The sequence below is a fragment of the Sprattus sprattus genome (assembly GCF_963457725.1).
Source record: "Sprattus sprattus genome assembly, chromosome: 19".
Classification (NCBI taxonomy): Eukaryota; Metazoa; Chordata; class Actinopteri; order Clupeiformes; family Clupeidae; genus Sprattus; species Sprattus sprattus.
Window position 1 is genome coordinate 9,339,259 of NC_137917.1, and position 17,600 is coordinate 9,356,858.

General features: G+C 43.0%; 2 protein-coding genes across 2 annotated transcripts in view; both read right to left on the minus strand.

Annotated features, from left to right (window-relative positions):
* The window catches only part of faxcb (failed axon connections homolog, metaxin like GST domain containing b), a gene marked incomplete at both ends in the record, with an annotated part of 12,901 nt that extends 5,679 nt beyond the window's left edge, over nt 1–7,222 (minus strand). Inside the window, 3 exons of the mRNA XM_080857471.1 lie at nt 1,050–1,246; nt 4,570–4,705; nt 6,963–7,222. Coding sequence (XP_080713597.1) covers nt 1,050–1,246; nt 4,570–4,705; nt 6,963–7,222 — 593 coding nt within the window. The remainder of the gene's footprint in view (nt 1–1,049; nt 1,247–4,569; nt 4,706–6,962) is intronic.
* Nucleotides 7,223–9,019: 1,797 nt separating this feature from the next.
* On the minus strand, nt 9,020–16,908 carry coq3 (coenzyme Q3 methyltransferase). The gene is made up of 6 exons (XM_080858596.1): nt 16,621–16,908; nt 16,277–16,429; nt 15,288–15,387; nt 12,310–12,561; nt 11,142–11,301; nt 9,020–9,675 (listed from the first exon to the last, which is right to left on the minus strand). Exons 1-6 carry the CDS (start codon nt 16,824–16,826, stop codon nt 9,470–9,472), a joined length of 1,077 nt encoding a protein of 358 aa, XP_080714722.1. The 5' UTR covers nt 16,827–16,908; the 3' UTR covers nt 9,020–9,469.
* Between the last annotated feature and the right edge of the window lie 692 nt (nt 16,909–17,600).

The following is a 17,600-nucleotide window of genomic DNA, read 5'->3' on the forward strand; positions in this document are numbered from 1 at the left end:
CAGCTAAGTGGACACATATAAAACCCGATGATGACTTCACAGTAGTATTTCTGTCTGGCTCCTACTAAAAGAGGAGGAAGTCAATGAGGGATCCCATTATTCTGTGGGATACCATGCCATCTGCTTTCAGCTGCTTTGGGAGGCATCCATATGCTCATTTAAAGTCTTCATAATAATAACAGTAGCATTTAACTTGCCTTTTCACTGTTTATAGTAAAATCCTAGTCTTCATATTAATAATATTAGGGTTAAACATGGCACTTTACTGTTTAAAAAAACGAAAAAACTGATGAAATAGTACTCAAAAACTGAAACTGAAGAAAGGTCCTGTGTCCTGTGGGTTGATTTTGATAGAGAAAGTGAGTTGAGTAGTTCTATAGTTCAGGCAGCTTGGGGTCTCTCCTGTCATGGTGTGCATACTGGAGTCAGTCACCTTTATTTATGGAGCTAAAGTGCACAGTATTTCACCATACGCCCTCAGACTGAAAGCTGAAAGCAACACCTAGCCTCAATAAGAACAACTAGCCCCTCCACTGTCCCACACACCCATCAATTATTCAGTCCATTACCATATGTGGACCTAAATATAGATCTATCTTGAAGGGAGAGGTCGATGAGAGAGAGAGGGAGAGAGATAGAGACAGTAGGAAACAAGTGATGGGTTGAAAGACCAGAGGCAACTGACAGTGAAGCAGAGGTTAACATTAGAGTATACAGTTTAGGGGTATGTTTGTTTAAATATATTACGATCTCCTAAGAAGAAAAACCCAAATCAAACCCACAAAACCATGTTTGTCTGATCAGGACGGAACATTCTAGAAAGATCAGCAAAGTGAGGATCAGCAAGGAAGTCAAGTCATCTAACGAATTCAACACATAGATCCGGCAACCCTCTCCCACAGTTCCACTCAATATCTACCAATAAAGAAGATCACAAACCACTTCCCCAATGAGATCATATTTCAGCACCAGTGGGTCACTTCCAGTAAAACAGATTGAGGTCTCCCATCCCTGACCCCTGGGGTGAATCATCCTTGGCACTGACTCACCAATAGAGATGCTCCTCCACCATCTTGGTGATGGCACGAGACACGGCCTTCTCCTCCGCGCTCAGGCTCTTGTTAAGGTTCACTCCCAGGTTGTCCTCCAGGAAGTCAATGATGAACTCTGTTCCAGACACCTGCTGCTTGTTGTACTCTATCCAGGGCATCTTACCTTGTGGGGAGAGCTTCCCATTGAAGTAGTTCTGGAGAGAGAGGAGGAGAGGACATTATGATCAATACAGGAAAAATGACACAACACTCACACAGATGATCACAGCTGGCCTACAGCTATTGTAACATGTTCAGATATGTATTACTGCATGATTCTCGAGACACAGTAGGGAATTTAGTTTAAATACAGGTGAGAACAAATAAAGATTGAGTGGATGTTTAGATTTGTAAGCTGATCCAATGCCCTTTGAATGCAGAACTCTAGTGACACAGAGTAGCACAAAATTTGTTTTCTTCAAGCTTCGATTCTATACTGTGACAAACAGGAATCCTTTGCTGTCTATGTGGGATATTTTTTATGTTATGTTTTTTTATGGATTAACTCATCAGTATGAAAGTCTCACTGTAGGAGAGGCAGATTAGGCGGGAAGCAGTAACCTAGCCATAGACATGCTTCACTGAAGTCAGCACTAAAGTCACGGCACAGGCACATTCCAAGAAACCCCCGGTGAGGAGGGGGTCTTAGGTCCGATTAGAGGATCTCAGGGAGCCTCAGGGGATCCAGATACACACACACACACACACAGAGAAGTTAGGAGAAAAAGTTAAAGAATGGGGTTAGTTCTGATTGGCCTTGCAGAACAGCCAAACACAAGAGAGTGGGAAGAACTAGGTTCCTTTAAAAACTCTGACCCAACATTCATACAATGAGATTGAGCTAATCCATGGACCATCTCCTTATTGTAGCTTATTGATTACAATAAACCTCCAGATTTCTACATCCAGTCTCCGGTCTTCTGATTGAAAGAAAAGGTGTAGTGAGATCCTATTCTCGCCACAACATCTGCTCAAACATTGTTACCTAAAGGGCCAGAAGCTATTTGCAGAAGAATGGAAGACTCAGTGCCAATGCTTTGGATAGCACAGACAGAACAAACAAACAAATAAATAAATAAACAGCTTCCATTACAGTCTTCCTCACACACATTAAAGCTTTGCTTTTGTTGCCTGTGTACATGGCTTCTCCTGCTGAGTCTTAGTATACTGATGCCACCCCCTGGTGTAAGAATAGTGATACTCTACAGAGAGCAAACTCTCAGATATCTCAGACAGCAGATGACCAACTGAAGGGAGCCTGCACTGATCTGGTCTGCTCCAGTTCCATGTGATCCAAGTCAAATCTGGACTGGATCTATTTGAGTGAGCTGCTAGCTGGTATGGTTGCACCTGACTCCTAATTCATGCCCTGGATATTATCCACCACTAGCAGGCTACTTTCACTGAAAAAAAAAAACATTTCCTTGGATTGACTTCATTGCAATGTGGACATCAGTTGCACATGAATGAAATGGGTTAAATCAACACAGCATATCTGTTTCATTTAAATTTGTTTAGGTCCATTATAAAACAGACTAGCTCCAACTAGCTCCAATAAAACTGTTCAAAGTGAAATAGGTGCCATAGATATTTTTTTTTAATCATGTAACTTCAACATTTAAGTTTGAAGCAGGTCTGATTAGCAGGCATACTGAGTATTATCTTATACAGGTTGTATTGAAAATATTCAATGACACTACAGCTAGATCAATATATTGCAATTTCACTACAGCTATTTCAATATATTGCAATGTCACTGCTTCTAGATCAATATATGGCAATGTCACTGCTTCTAGATCCATATATTGCAATGTCACTGCATCTAGAAATTACGTGCTTACGCTCGAACATGCACATGGTGGCAATAAAGTATTAGGGATTTCAAACCCCACATAAAGACACAGCCCATTTCCTGAAATGTATTGGTGTCTGAGAACAACTAACAGTAATAGTTGCCATACTTTTGGCAGCATTAATATCTAAGCTTGATTATTTCAATATTCTTGCAAAGGCTGATGGGAATCCAGATAACAAGGAAGTGGTGGCAGCAAGCTTCTCCAGAGACCCCAAGTGATCGTTTACATTCCCTGTGGTGAACTTACTGCACTGCTTTTCACTTACCTTACATGATTGAGTTGAATAAGGTCAACTCTGTGTCTCAATTAGGTGGTTCAACACAATATCATGTTTTAAAGAGAAACAAGACCAGTTTGTACAATTCAAATGTAATGTGGTTTAGTACATCTGACAACTACATATTTTCCCTTTTGTCAGTGCTCCCTCCAACCCCTGTGGAGCATATACTTACACATCCAACAGGGAGGGGAGCTTAGTCAGGGGTGAAAGGGACTATTTGCACATCAAACAGGTCTGTTATTATGGGCACAAATAGCAAGCATTTGGGCTTGTTTTAAATGGAAATCTCTAACAGCAGCTAATGTTAAGCATTTGGGCTTGTTTCAAATGGAAATTCCTAATGGCAGCTAAGGTTCCCATTGAGAGTATTCATTTTATACTGTACTGTATATTTGGAGACTCAGTCAGAGTTATGATCAGTTCAGGAAACAGGTTTAATCTTTTACAATGGTGCGCAACCAGGGGAGAGAGACACAGAAGTTCACTCATACAGAGCTCAACCTAAGAATCTTCTAAATGGCCATTGAAATATTTCAGTTATATGCCCTGTGAGTATAAGGTGTATAACCCTGTATTCATGAGGCCTTGTACATCTCTGAGTCATTTGCTGAAACCTTTAACACCTCCCTCAGGACAATCTCTCTCTTAACAGAATATTCAACCAGAAATGCAAATACATTCTAATCTAAGTCCAAATAAAAGCACAATTACAACTAGATATAAGATACATTGAATTATTGATTAAGGTGTATCATTATTAGAGTTTAAAACTGTCCAAAGACCAGTTAAGAGTCATTTCCTGGCAGAAACATAAAACAATGGCACACTATATGGTTACTGTATATATGAACACAATCCGCTTGTTGCATAGAGGTCAGAGGATGAAACAAACATGGGCCGACTGAACGTCACAGGCGTATCTCATTTTGTGATTTACTGTTGATTATCTTCATCAATAATGCCAAGATCAAACCAGTGAAACGAAATAACAGCAAGAAAGAGCACAGCGCAAAGCAAGCCAAACAGGGCTTGCTGAAGGGCTGAATTTTAAGTCAACAATAAAGTCCAGAGCCTAGGTGGCTTATTTCTCATCCTTGCCCAAAGCCTGACATACACACCATTCACCTTTGCTGTTTGTTTACCCTTTATATCTGCACAGAAGCTTGTCTCTCACAATGCTGGATCAGTTTACGATGCTTCAATCGCCTCTCACCATCTTCTCCTCCATATCTGCTCCCCCCTCCACTCTGTGATGTGCAGCTGTGACCAGTTCGCCACTGCATAACCCCCCCCCCCCCCCCCCCCCCGAGTGTGATTGTGATGAGTGTGTGGCGCGTGTTACCTGATAGGGAAGGTCCACCATGCGCAGGTAAGTCTCCATCTTGAGACAGAAGGGGGAGAGGCTGGGCACGCCGCTCTTTGGCCGGGAGAACTGGTGCAGGATGATGGCGTCCTTCGAGTCCATCTCCTCCTCTTTCCTAAAGACAAAACAATAGCACACTCTCACTTTCACACTCACAAGGTCATGATGTGGATCATCAAATGTACACTCAACTCCATATACCTCATTAGGCAGTCACAACGGAACCATTATGTTTAGAGTCCCTAAGGGTGGGTTTTCTCTGGCAGGGTGCTGAGGAGTGACAGTGGCAACACCAGCACTTTTCTCAAGAGTTCAGTGATTTTCAACTAGAAGCGCTCTGAGCCGTTTGCACAAATAAGTTGGAGCGCTCTGGAAAAAAAAAAATGCTGGGTGCAGCGCTTTTTCTCCAGGCAGCAGTGTACACTCTCTCCTTATTAGGGAACAATTGAGAAATAGAAGCTGGAGCTCAGGGGAAAAATGCACCAAATAGGAAATGGATTAAAAACACAGTGAGACATGGCCCAGAGGGGGACCGGCTCTGGAGTTTATCTGGCTCAGATGCCCCAAAGTGTCAGCTACCTCCTGGAGAAGAGATGTCTGGGTCCAAAGGCCTAATTGCCTGTGTTTAAGAAAAGCAGAGATGGTATAGCATTGAAACCCCCTGAGCTAGCCTAGAAGGTGAAACACATCAGCAGGGCCTTATTTTAGAATAGGAGTGTGTTCATACATACATACATACATACACACACACACACACACACACACACACACACACACACACACACACACACACACACACCTAGCTAAAGCATCTAAATCAGAGGGAATACTCAACAGTACTCAGAGCAACATATCCTGATAATTCGCCTAAATACACTAGGCAACAAAAATGTCTCCACACACACACACACACACAGAGAAAGAAACAGAGAGAAAGAGAGAGAGAGAGAGAAACACACATGCTTCCTATCAGTGACACAGATAAGACGGGTATTTGTATAATCATGGACATTTTATTAACCTGAATCCAGACAGCTATCCCAGAGGCTTCAAACTGGACAACATTAAAAGGCACCAAATGTTTAAAAGAGAAAAAACAGCAGTCCAGTGCATGATTTTAAACTTGCTTCATTGTTGACAATGTAGCCTAAGCCTCCAACAGATTGGCATATTTCTTCTGGTGCAGTAGGACAGTCTGAGGACATCTGGTTCCTTCATAAATAATTCAACCCAGAGAAGCAAATATTCTGATCTCAGCTTCAACTGTGAATGACGTATGCCATGTCCATCACATTACAATTTCTCAGATGGATATTTCCGGAGCTGGGTAAGCTCATATTAAATGACAACGGGAGAGTGCAGGTGGCAATATCATAAAGACATTTAGTCTTAGGCTGCTTCGTATAACAGCCATCGGCCTACTCGTTCTACTTCAAATTCCTTCCAATCTATCACTTCCTAGCATACGATCCTGTGCTTTGGCTCGTGTTGTCGCTGTCCAAGGTACCAAGGTACCAATCATTATTTACAAATGTCAGCTTCGGGCCTTATCCTGTTAAACACGGCATTTATCATCTGTATATGTAGCCAATAACGCCTCCATGTCTCCACGTATCTCCAATATTTTGAAAAGTGTTTTTTGATTTCGCATTCCTGGAATCCTGATCAAACAGACAGAGCAAGAGGTCTGGAATAACAATGCAGTAGGCCGGCGCATTTTAAGACTACCGCAGTGAAAGCTTGCAAAAGCTGTGAAAGCTTAAAATGAAAGAGAAAAGCGCTCATCACATTAACAATAGACCACACCTAACCCCCGAATTCGGACAGATTAGCCAAGAGCACATCCCCTCACTCACGCGAAGACACACCTACAATTCGATTTTTTTTCTCTCTCTAAACGACCTAGGTCGCTCACGTTAGGAGGCGGTGTAGAGGACGTCCGGGCAACAGTCTGCCTAGGGAAACGGACACGCAGCTTGGCATAAACCTACACGTGACACACCGACTCAGCTGTGGACATCATCTGGAGCGAAAAGAGGAGGTGAGAGGATTATTGCCTGCTCGTGCTGAGCTGCACGTAAACAAATCAGATTAAAAATAAATAAAAAGACTTGGAAACTCGACGTGAATTTCACTCCACAGAACAACTGTTCGCACCGATGGGTGTTCTGGTGCTTAGCAACCAAATCCACACACAGATTTGGGAATTGAGGGCACTCGTGTGCAGAAGGGACAGAAATTAGATGAGGACAGTGGCTGGGTAGTGAACCCTGAACTTGTTTGACGTGTTAATGTTGGACATTAAAGTAAGACATAATACCCATAAACACCCTTCACGCACGAGCATCGGATGAGGCTGTGTGATATCCTACCTGATGGACAGCAGCTCGTGTAGAAGGTAGGCAGCGGCAGCAAGGAGAGCACCACCCGTGATATACAGCGTTTTCCTCCACCAGGACTCCGAGCCCAAACTGGACATGATCCCACCGTAGTCCTGTAGAGGAAAGGCGATGATGTATCCATAAAAGGAGAGGCGCTCATCAGAGCCGACGAGTCCGAGGGGCAGGCTCTGATTCCGCCCGAGTTCCACAACGTAAGACCGGGAAGAGGCTAAGCAGGTTCCCCAGAACATTATCTCTCTGGACCTCCACCCTAGGCTTTCCACCCGCCCTACACGGCCTCATCTAAATGCTCTACCGGTGTCCCCTCATGATTATGTTAGCTGAGCCACTAAATGGCGAAAAAGGCATCCTGACAGGAACTGGTCCCCGTAGTCGCTCACTGCCTGCCTCCTCCGTGGATGCTGAGTGCCTTTGTCTGTACCAATCAGTTCCCACAGATCCCAGTGATGTCACCACGCCTTGACTGCTTAGCACTCCTACAGTATGGGAGGCTCAAAGGAGGACCATATCATAAACTGAACAGGAAATCTATTCACATAATTTACTGTTGTGATATTTAGTTTGCAATAAACATATAGGAATAATAGTGGTATTAGGTGCTCTATTATACAATTTCAAGTCAACCAAAAATGTAGTAACGACATGTTGTTATACATTTTGTATCCCAGGCCGATTTGTATCTGTCCAAATTACGAACATATTATTACTAAGCCTAATACATTTATAGCCAAATACATTTAGCAATATCATGTTTCGCTTCCTGTCGTGAGAGTTTACTTTTTATTATCTAATTTTGTCATGTCAGTCAACCAAAGACGGCTCAGACTACTTAGCCTTAGTTATTACAGTGATAGTTTTTTTTCCATATATATTTATTGGATACTTACGCGGCAATAACGTCGGATATAAAGAAAGACACTCATCTCGGTGTTCTGGATGATGGCACTCCAGGTGTGTGGGCAGTGTGTTCCGTGTCGTCCGTTAACAGAACTTTGTTTTGGTCATGGTTTCATAAGGCTTCTTTAAGGTCGGTTACATCACGGATCTTCTCGCGTCCAAACAAACCAGTACCTACCCCAACCGTATGACCGATCTATACGCGTTGACAGTGGAAGGGGAGCGTTAGCGAGCAACTAGGTACTTGGTAAAAGGTTAATTCCTACTTCAATGTTACATTATGACGAATGCCTCGCGTTGTTAAAGGTTTGTGGTTGTTTTTGTTGAAGTTTAATAAGACAAAACCTGCATGGTATGTGACATACAGTACCTGCAAGTATCAGTGAAAGCATTATTTTCACAACTGTGCCTAAACTTAAAACTGACACATAGGCTCATAGGACATAGGTCACAGTTAATTAAAAGCATGCAGAGCATTATATTTAGGAGAACAGCATCCCACTGATAATCCAATGGAGAAGTATGTTATTTAACAACATGGAGTGTTGTGTAGCCTACTACAAAGACGGAGAAAATACATGCTTTGGGTTGGAGGGCTCGTTCTCGGTTGCATAATATCTTAAACAGAAACCAGTTATTTTGCCAAGTCACCATAGAGATGAGTGGCACGTCAGTTTGAGGATCATTACATCCGTATTCTCGCATTCTGCTACAAATGACACGCAAGTGGTAAACCTACAAGAACATGAACTACTATATTATGCCCGGTGTAGTTACAATCGGGTAAAGTCCTCATGGTATCTACAGTTAGTTAAACCTTAAAATGGTTTGATTTGCAAAATGAACAACAATATGCAGGATGAGGAAACACATGAATTATGAGTTATTTTGCCAAAATTAGCATTTTAAAATGGAATATAATGTTTCAAATCATCAAGAACCTTGCCAGGCCAATGCTGACGCAGAAAGAACAGTTTGGGACTCAACCACCATGCCTCCCTCTTAGCAGTCTTCAAAATTATGCAGTGAGTACAGTTGGGCTTAGAGCTGGGGGGTGAACTTACAACTTTAAGGTGTAGTCTACCAGGCACCAAACAGACAAATGGCATGCTAAATAACACACCGTTTTATTTCAGTTAACCAGAGCAGATGCCTTGCCGTATTGGCATGTCGGCATTCTAAGCAATGGACACACACGTCACACGCACATCATTTCAGTTCAGAGAGTTCCTGTAGTTTTGAATATATTAAGAGTGATTCATTTAGACTCTCTCAGCCAGAGAGATTTCTCTGATAAAGTTATTTGAACATATGTTTACAAGTTCCACTCTCACTCACATTGCCTACACACACACGCATGCACACACACACACACACACACACACACACACACACACACACACACACACACACACACACACACACACACATTGTCTCAGAGAGCGATCTCATTTATTTCTACAGATATGTGATGTATTCGACATATTTATAATGTGTCACTCTCTGAAACATTCACTCACATGTCCACACACGCACACGCACACACTCACACACACGCATGCACACAGACACACACACACTCAGTTCTGTCCAGCGGCGGCTCCTCGTGATAGCGTCTCGTTGTGATCTGGTTCCTCACTCCCTGCACGGGCCCGGTCCGGTTGCGGCTCCTCGGAGCGCTTCACGGCATGCAGGGCATAATTAATGGATGTGCTCTGTGTCCAGCTCCAGGATCCAGACAGCGGGTTGAACAGCATGCCCCGGATTGACTCCACCTGGAAGCCAGCTGAGTGCAAAACAGGTGATTTTATTACATTAATATATTAAACATTATAAAATGATAACACTAATATGTAGAGCTCATAATTTACATCATCCATCAGTTTTCAAGAGTGAAAATATTATAACAATAAGCCTCAAAACCCACTTGTGGGACACATCACCTCTTTTTTAAAACAGAAATTTGTCGAAAAAAAATGTTCAATGCAACTTTGGCCTGTTTAAAAGGAGATATCCTTAAGTAAAAGGTCCTACATCTAAACATCTAAATCTCCATAAAATGTTGAAATCATATGTCAGACACTTTTTTAAGGGCATCTGCAGGTAAAAATCATCAACTAAAAATATTTGGTGTCAAGTTTGTGAACTGTTAGAGCTCACTGAGGATTAAGGCCACCGTAGAGCAGAACAGAGTCAGCACCCAGGGAAGGCACAATTAGAATTCTCTGTGGCACTTCTAAATGGCTTTTGTGCCACTGGGAGTTTCCATGCAGCTCAACCACTTTAAATAAGAGGTGTAAGGAAATTGTGATGATATGTTCTGTGATACTGTATTGTTTCTCAAAAACATGATGCAAATCGTCTTGCCAGAACGCAGTTCTGCTTTAAAAAGCCCCCCCCCCCCCAGGCACATCTTGTCACACATTTGCCCATAATTACCACCTCTCTAAGTAAATCTGCCTCTAAGGGGTGGATTTCCAAGGAGCATAATTGCTGATAAAATTGAGTGCTGGCATTGATCATCATGTCTCTTCTGAGAAAAGCATCTGCCTAATGACTACACGGAGTGCCAAGTCAGTGACTGCACACTCTTTCTTGGAAAAAGGCTCTCGGCCGAAATTGGAAAGCTGTCGTCATACTGACAAAAGCACAAGACTCCAGAGACCCACAAGGCCATTTTTTAGAATAGGAAGTGAGGTAGTTCAGGACTGGGCCTCTAACACTGTATGACCACCGTGAGGCCCCAGCCCCAAAGATCAGAGGTCCGAGAGAACACAGAGGGAGGGAGAGACAGACAGAAACACTGAAAGACAGAGGCAGGGGGAGAGGGCAAGATGGATGGTTGTGAAAAATGATACAGGGAAAGAAGGAGGGAGACAAAAAGGAAAAGCGGATCAAAGCTTCGCTGGAGTTTCTCGGGATACAGAGACCAGTAGGTGCTTCTCAAACTCAAGGAAGGGTCCTTGTCACGATCCAATGCGAACATACCAGAGCCTTTAAAATTACAAATTAAAAAATAGCATGGAATTTGAAGGCGGGAGCTTTTCATTGACGCATACCTGCACACCTTGTCATGTTCCATTGTTTGTTCTCGAAATGCTAGGAAGGAATCTTGCCCAGCCTGTAAAGGACCCGACTTGGAAGGACATGTCCTACCAAGGACGAATCCTTGATTTTGAGAAAACACCCAATGTCTTCATAGAAGCGCTCAGAGATGGAGAAGAAGGCAGGAGGAGAGAACAGTGCACTTACTGGACTCCAGGAGCCTCTCCAGGTCCACAGGGGTGATGAACTTCTCCCAGTCGTGCGTGCCACTGGGCACGATACGCAGCAACTGCTCAGCCGCCACAATGCCCAGCGCGTAAGACAGGTTGGTCTTACTGATGGTGGTGATGAAGAGGGAGCCCCCTGGCTGCACAGAGGAGAAAAGCACAACTCACATCTACACTTCATGATCACAGATTCACCTTCATTCGTTCAAGGTTAAGGTGCCTGTGATGCAAGTCAGAACAGAGCTCCTGGTGTTTTCAATGGAGGTGTGGGTTGGGTTATATGCATGCTTTACAATATGGGGGAAGTAGACATTTTTGTCTGTATCTGTAAAACAGGAACCCCTGACGCAGAGCTCTACAGGTTGAATTACCAAAATAAGCGGATTCAAATTGGTTCTGTTTAGTGAAGAGTATTGCTGAATGAATGCTCCCCCTAAATATAACTTCTAAAAATAAGATCTACTACTGACAAAATTATAGATCACCATCTTGCTGGTTTTACGCACTAATGACAAGAGCAGAAAGATTTCAGTTGTGAAAGAATTTTCAGTTGAGAAGTTGAGAGACCAGCTTTGGCCTTGAAGAAGACTGGATAAAGAGTAGTGGGGTGGTACGGTGTTTATCTGCCATGTATTAATTCACCTCCTGCATCTCAGCACCTCTATACTGCAGACACTACATATCGGATCAGATGATTACAGCTCCTTGGTGTTGTAGTTTTGTGCTCTAGTGAAATGAGCAGGAGTGGGATTATAGATGTGGGGAGAGAGGACACAGAGAAACTGGCTGTAACTTTAAAGAAGATTACAGGGATTTCCCCTAGCACACTGACCCAGAACACACACACAAACACACACAAACACACACACACACACACACACACACACACACACACACACTTTGGACAATATATTTCCTAATCACATATCCTCAGCTTGATTTGGAGTATTTGAGTCAATAGAAGTACTCAAATTCAGAACATATATATATGTTTTTGTTTACACAGAAACATCCACAGAATGACAAACACATAAAAGAACACATATGCAATATGTGCATTAACACAATTTTACAAACACACACACACACACACACACACACACGTTTTGTTTCACTTCTGTCAGCCCTGCTTGTTCACATCACCTCACCTTGAGCACCTGGTAGCAGCAGCTGGCAAAGATATCCAGGTCCGCCAGGTGCTCCACCACCTCAGAGGCCACCACGGCATGGAAGTCCTCCGTCTCGCCCTCCTCCTCCTGGGCCACCTCCTCCAGCGTGCAGGCCCGGTACTGCACGCGCTTCCTCAGCTCTGGGTCGGACGAGGTGTGAAGCTCGGCAGTGCGGACGCTGACCTCAACTGGGTCAATGCCCACAACGTCTGCTCCTAGTCTACCCAGTGGCTGGGGGAGCGAGAGAGGGAGGGGGAGGGCAGAGAGAGAAAGACACACACACCGCAAGGTTGAGAGGTGGAGAGAGAGAGAGAAAGAGAAAGGGGTAGAGAGGGACAGAAAGAGAGAGATGTTGAGAAGAACAGAGCAAGAGAGAGAGACTGTTTGACACGCCGTCATCTCAAGGCATTGTGGTTCCAAATCTATGGAACATACTGCCTATAGACATCAGGGAAGCCAGCTCGCTTAACATCTTTAAAAGAAAACTAAAAACATACCTCTTCACCTTAGCCTTAGACTAGCTACGACTTTGCACTATATATAAATACTTTTAATTAAATTATATATATTTTTTGGTGTCTTACTTTGATCTTCATCATGATATAACGTGATAGTAAGGGGTAAGATGATTTTTTTTCTCTCATCTTTATGCACTCGATCAATTTTTTACGCTAATTTTAATTATTATTATTATTATTATTATTATTATTATTATTTTTATATACAGCCGCGGAAAAAATTAAGAGACCACTTTTTTTTAATTATCAGTTTTTCTTTTTTTACTATTTATTGGTATGTGTTTGAGTAAAATTAACACTTTTTTTTCATTCTATAAACTACTGACAACATTTCTACTGAATTTCAAATAAAAATACTGTAATTTAGAGCAGGGGTTTTCAACCGGTGGTCCGCGGCGGTATTGCAGGGGGTCCGCGATTTAAAAAAATAAAAAAAAATAAAAAAAATTGCTTTGATATTTCAGCACATTTCCAGATTACTCTGGAAAATGTCTGAAATAAGAAAAATATGTCTAAAATAATATAAAGGTGATTCACGCTGACAGAATGTAGCCTTGCCCTATCCAGTCTATGGTAGCCTGTGCTAAGTTCTGTATAAGTTGCCAGACCGAATATCCAGAGCTTGTTGCAAAAGCAATGAGGTGTATTTTGCAAACTTTCAAACTACCTGTTTTTGAAGAATAAGTACAGGGCAAGAGAATGATATGAGACTGTCGCTGTCTACCATTTCGCCACGAATAGACAGGCTGTGTGGACTTCACCATGCCCAGATATTACGCTGACACGTCTCCCCTCCCTCCCCACACATGCACGAACGAACGCACACACGCGAGCGTGCAGGCACATCAGTGGGCCGCGGACTACTTTCTAGTCAGAATGGTGGTCCCTGGGACAAAACCAGTTGAAAACCCCTGATTTAGATCATTATTTGCAGAAAAATGACAATTGGTCAAAATAACAAAAAAGATGCGGTGTTTCCAGATATTGATTTCTGATCTCTTCCTAAGTTAAAGCATTAGTATTGTGTAGTTTAAGAATGAATTTCTTTGCATTATTCGAGATCTGAAAACATTCCATTTATTTTGCTATTTTGACCTATTGTAATTTTTCTGCAAATAAATGCTCTAAATGACAATATTTTTATTTGAAATTTGGTAGAAATGTTGTCAGTAATTTATACTTTTTTTTATTTTTTTCCGCGGCTGTACACATTTTGGCACTATATCCTTGTTTTTATGTTTATTTGATGTCTATTTTTATGTGGATCACTGTGCATGTAATTTCTTTGTGGACGTAATGTATTTGCTATTAAGCACTTTGAGCTGCATTCTTTTGCAAGAAAGGTGCTGTATAAATAAAGTGTATTATTATTATTATAAAGCATTCCTCTGGCTTCCCTTTATCTTCATCATTCTAAGAGAGAGCTATGTGCCTCTGATAAGAACAGGGTAGGAAGTTTGAGACCTAATGCAGTTATTATTGATGGTGAATGTAAAACACTGTTTGGTAAGCTCTATTTAAGCGTTTCTACTAAGGTTACCTTCCAAAGGCAATAGCAATAGTAATATAGTAAAGGGTTATTGGTTAATTCAGTCAAAAGAAAGTTGCAGCCTTATGCGCTTCATGGCGTGGAGAGAACCAACTAAATAATTCAGCATGTGCAGAATACAGTGCTTTGCTATTTACTGCCCCCTGCTGGACGTCATGAAGATTGCCCAAAGGGCCAGAGCAGACTGAGGGAGGCATTTGTGTCGGCTCAACAGCACATCCTAACGGACAGCTGATCTGCAGTGAAGGACACTTAACAAAGAGATGTAATTCTACAAGACATCAAATTGTTTCTGACCATACTCAAACATGCAAGGGATGATGTGCGTGTATGTATGTGTGTGTATGTGTGTGTGTGTGTGTGTGTGTGTGTGCGTGCGTGTGCGTATGTCTCTGGAGTTATGGGACGCGATGCTGTCTGCTGCAATCACCCAGTTTTGCTGGTCGGTTTTCATATCATATCAATTCCAAGTCAGCCTCCCTCCAAAACCAAAATACATAGATGCCTCACAGAGCAAGAAGAAACCAGGCAAACATCAAGCTGTCTTTTCCACCAAACCGTGACCAGTCCAGTCACATGCAGGATTAAATACACGTGGCAGGCATTGCCTTCTCACGAATGCCCATCATGTGCCTCAGCCTGAATCAAACAGATATGTTTGTACTCTGAGGCCAAATAATATCCAGCAAAAAGTACAATAAAATGTTTGATGCGACAGCTTGCAATTGCAAAAACTAGAGCTTATGAAATGATGTGTTGGTTTGATTAATCTTACCCCTTTTTTTTTTGTCTTTTCTTTTTTGACATACAAAACACTGCACGGATAAACACACACACACACACACACACACACACAGCAGTAGCAGCTGGAGGAGCAACATATTTGTTACCTCAGAAAGCAGGCCTCCTCCGCAGCCAACGTCCATGATCCTGAGGCCTGCCAAAGGACTGCCAGGCCTTTGACTGCCATGAATGCTCAACAGATTGTCCCTGAAATTACAGGGGTCAAAGGTTAACTGGGGTGAAGGTTCACGACCATGCAAACTAAACCCCCACCCAGGAGGGGACTGTCAGCTTGCCCTCTGGGCCACATCACTAGAAATTTAGGACAGCGGGCGTCTGCATGAAATTAGGGCAACATAATGAGCAATGGCACGGAGTTGCAACAGACCCCCCCCCCCCCATCACCAACACTTTCCTTTTATCCAGAGGTTCCATCCCCCCCCCCCCCCCCGCGGACATGGCGACCTCACGTACGCCTGGCATCCCAGCAGTCCAAGGTACCCCGTGAGTGTCCTTCAGCTGACTCTTCCCCTTGAGCGGGTCCATAGCCAGGCCCAGCACAGGGCAGCCTGCTCTCACTCCGCTGTCCCCTTTCAGGCCCTGGGCACAGGGGAGAACCTGGCCCCATATCTCTGCTCCCTTCTCCTGTCATCTCCTGCCTGAACGCATGCACCGAGACAGGAGGTGTGACCGCCTGAGGTGGGGTCTTCAGACCCGGCTCCTCGACTCCTCATTCAGTCAATCTCTCCTGCAAGCCTCAAGATAAGACTCATTAGACCCTATCCACTCTAGCTTTCACTGGTTGCGTCAAAGCCACAGCAACAAATAAAGGTGGTGGTGGGACTGGGGGAGGACATAGGCCTTGCTGCAAACAAACAACGCTCTTCATGTTAATCGTAATAACCAGCAGCTGCAGTGATGTCCCCTCATTTAAACATGCCCCCCAGGCACAAACACGCATCCTCACACGCCAGCGCACAATGTGCTCCATCGTCTGTCAAATGAATCAATGAGCGAGATGGTGGGAGGCAGCGACATTTAAATAGCCTCTTGTTCGTCAGGTTTGCACAGTTAAGAGAAATACTAGTTAACACACCTAATGAAAGGCACTCTCAGGTCGTTCATGGAGTGCAGAGCCGCAAACTCCCCTTGCTGATCCCACCACTTGTCGGCTAGGGACTGAAACTTCTTTACCTCTGCAGGGTCTAACGTGGTGTGGGAAACCTGGCGGATGCTGGAAGCGTGAGGCCTGTTTGACAAATTAAGATGCATAGAATAGGATAGCACCGGACTGTTGAATTATAGTAAATGGTACTGTTTCTGAATTTGAAATTTAAAAGTTGAAATGAACAGCCCTGTAATATCACTACTGAAGGGCAATGTCACTTGCAGCAGACATGGCTAACAATGGCTAACTGACAGTATGTCAGTGCTACCTACCGTATTTTCGAGAGTGTAGTTGGCCGATTGACCGTCTTGTCATCGGGCTGACGCTGTAGAAACTGGTGCCTCTGATGTTTACAAACTGCCCAACTGGATAGGACACGCATTACGGAGGGGATTGATCCTTTGAGGTTGGTCGGACAAAGTGCCCTGGTCTCCGTGCCCAGCCCGTAAGCCAGCCGCCCGAATTTCTTCGAATACATGTTACCTTTTGAATTAACGATGAATCTGCCAAACAATCTCAAACAAAATAAACTAACAGATTCAATGTGACCGACGCTTGTTCACCATGCCCTCCCTCGGGTGGAAACAGTGAACATGACATTAGTTCCTACTGCTGTAACCACGAGCGTATGCACCTAGTAAAATAAAACGGTCTCATCGAAATTCCCTTCGTGTGTAATAAACTAACATTAGCACATGTGTCCTTATTTTCCATCCACTGTGCTACAGTACATTAGTATTTGTAAGTGTAGAATAGTTTAATAGTATAAGGTATCTGCAGTAATAGTATAAGGTAACTCTGACTTCGACTTTACAGAGCTTGCTAAAGGCAATTGTGTGTGTGGTAATGTGTAAAGGTAATATTAATATTAAAAATATTGTGTAAAGGCCATATTATCATATAGTGTGCAAACCAGTTGCGAGCTAAAATAATTTCACCATGTTCAAATACACACACCCCCTTCATTCCATTCTATTTACCACAAAGTGTTTGTCAAAATGAGTGCCAAAATGAAGGATCACAGCCTCCTGCATGTCTTTTAGACTCTCAGCCCACAGCATTAATCTTGCAGCCAAAATACTCTAAAAAGCAGTTCCTTATGGATACACTGCTTATAACTTTCATCTGAGGTCCTTAATATCAATTACAACACTGCAAGTCATAGATTAGTGTATATCTTGTATGACTGACAGATATAGTGCAATTACATTCCTTTGTAATGGTGTTTTGTTCATAACACTGACCTCCAATC

Coding starts and splice junctions, on each gene's coding strand:
- coq3 (XM_080858596.1), bottom strand. CDS start 16,826: ATGTATTCGAAGAAATTCGGGCGGCTGGCTTACGGGCTGGGCACGGAG. Junction 11,302..12,309: donor GCTGCTACCAGGTGCTCAAG/GTGAGGTGATGT, acceptor TCCTCTGTGCAG/CCAGGGGGCTCCCTCTTCAT. Junction 9,676..11,141: donor GGAGAGGCTCCTGGAGTCCA/GTAAGTGCACTG, acceptor TTTTGCACTCAG/CTGGCTTCCAGGTGGAGTCA.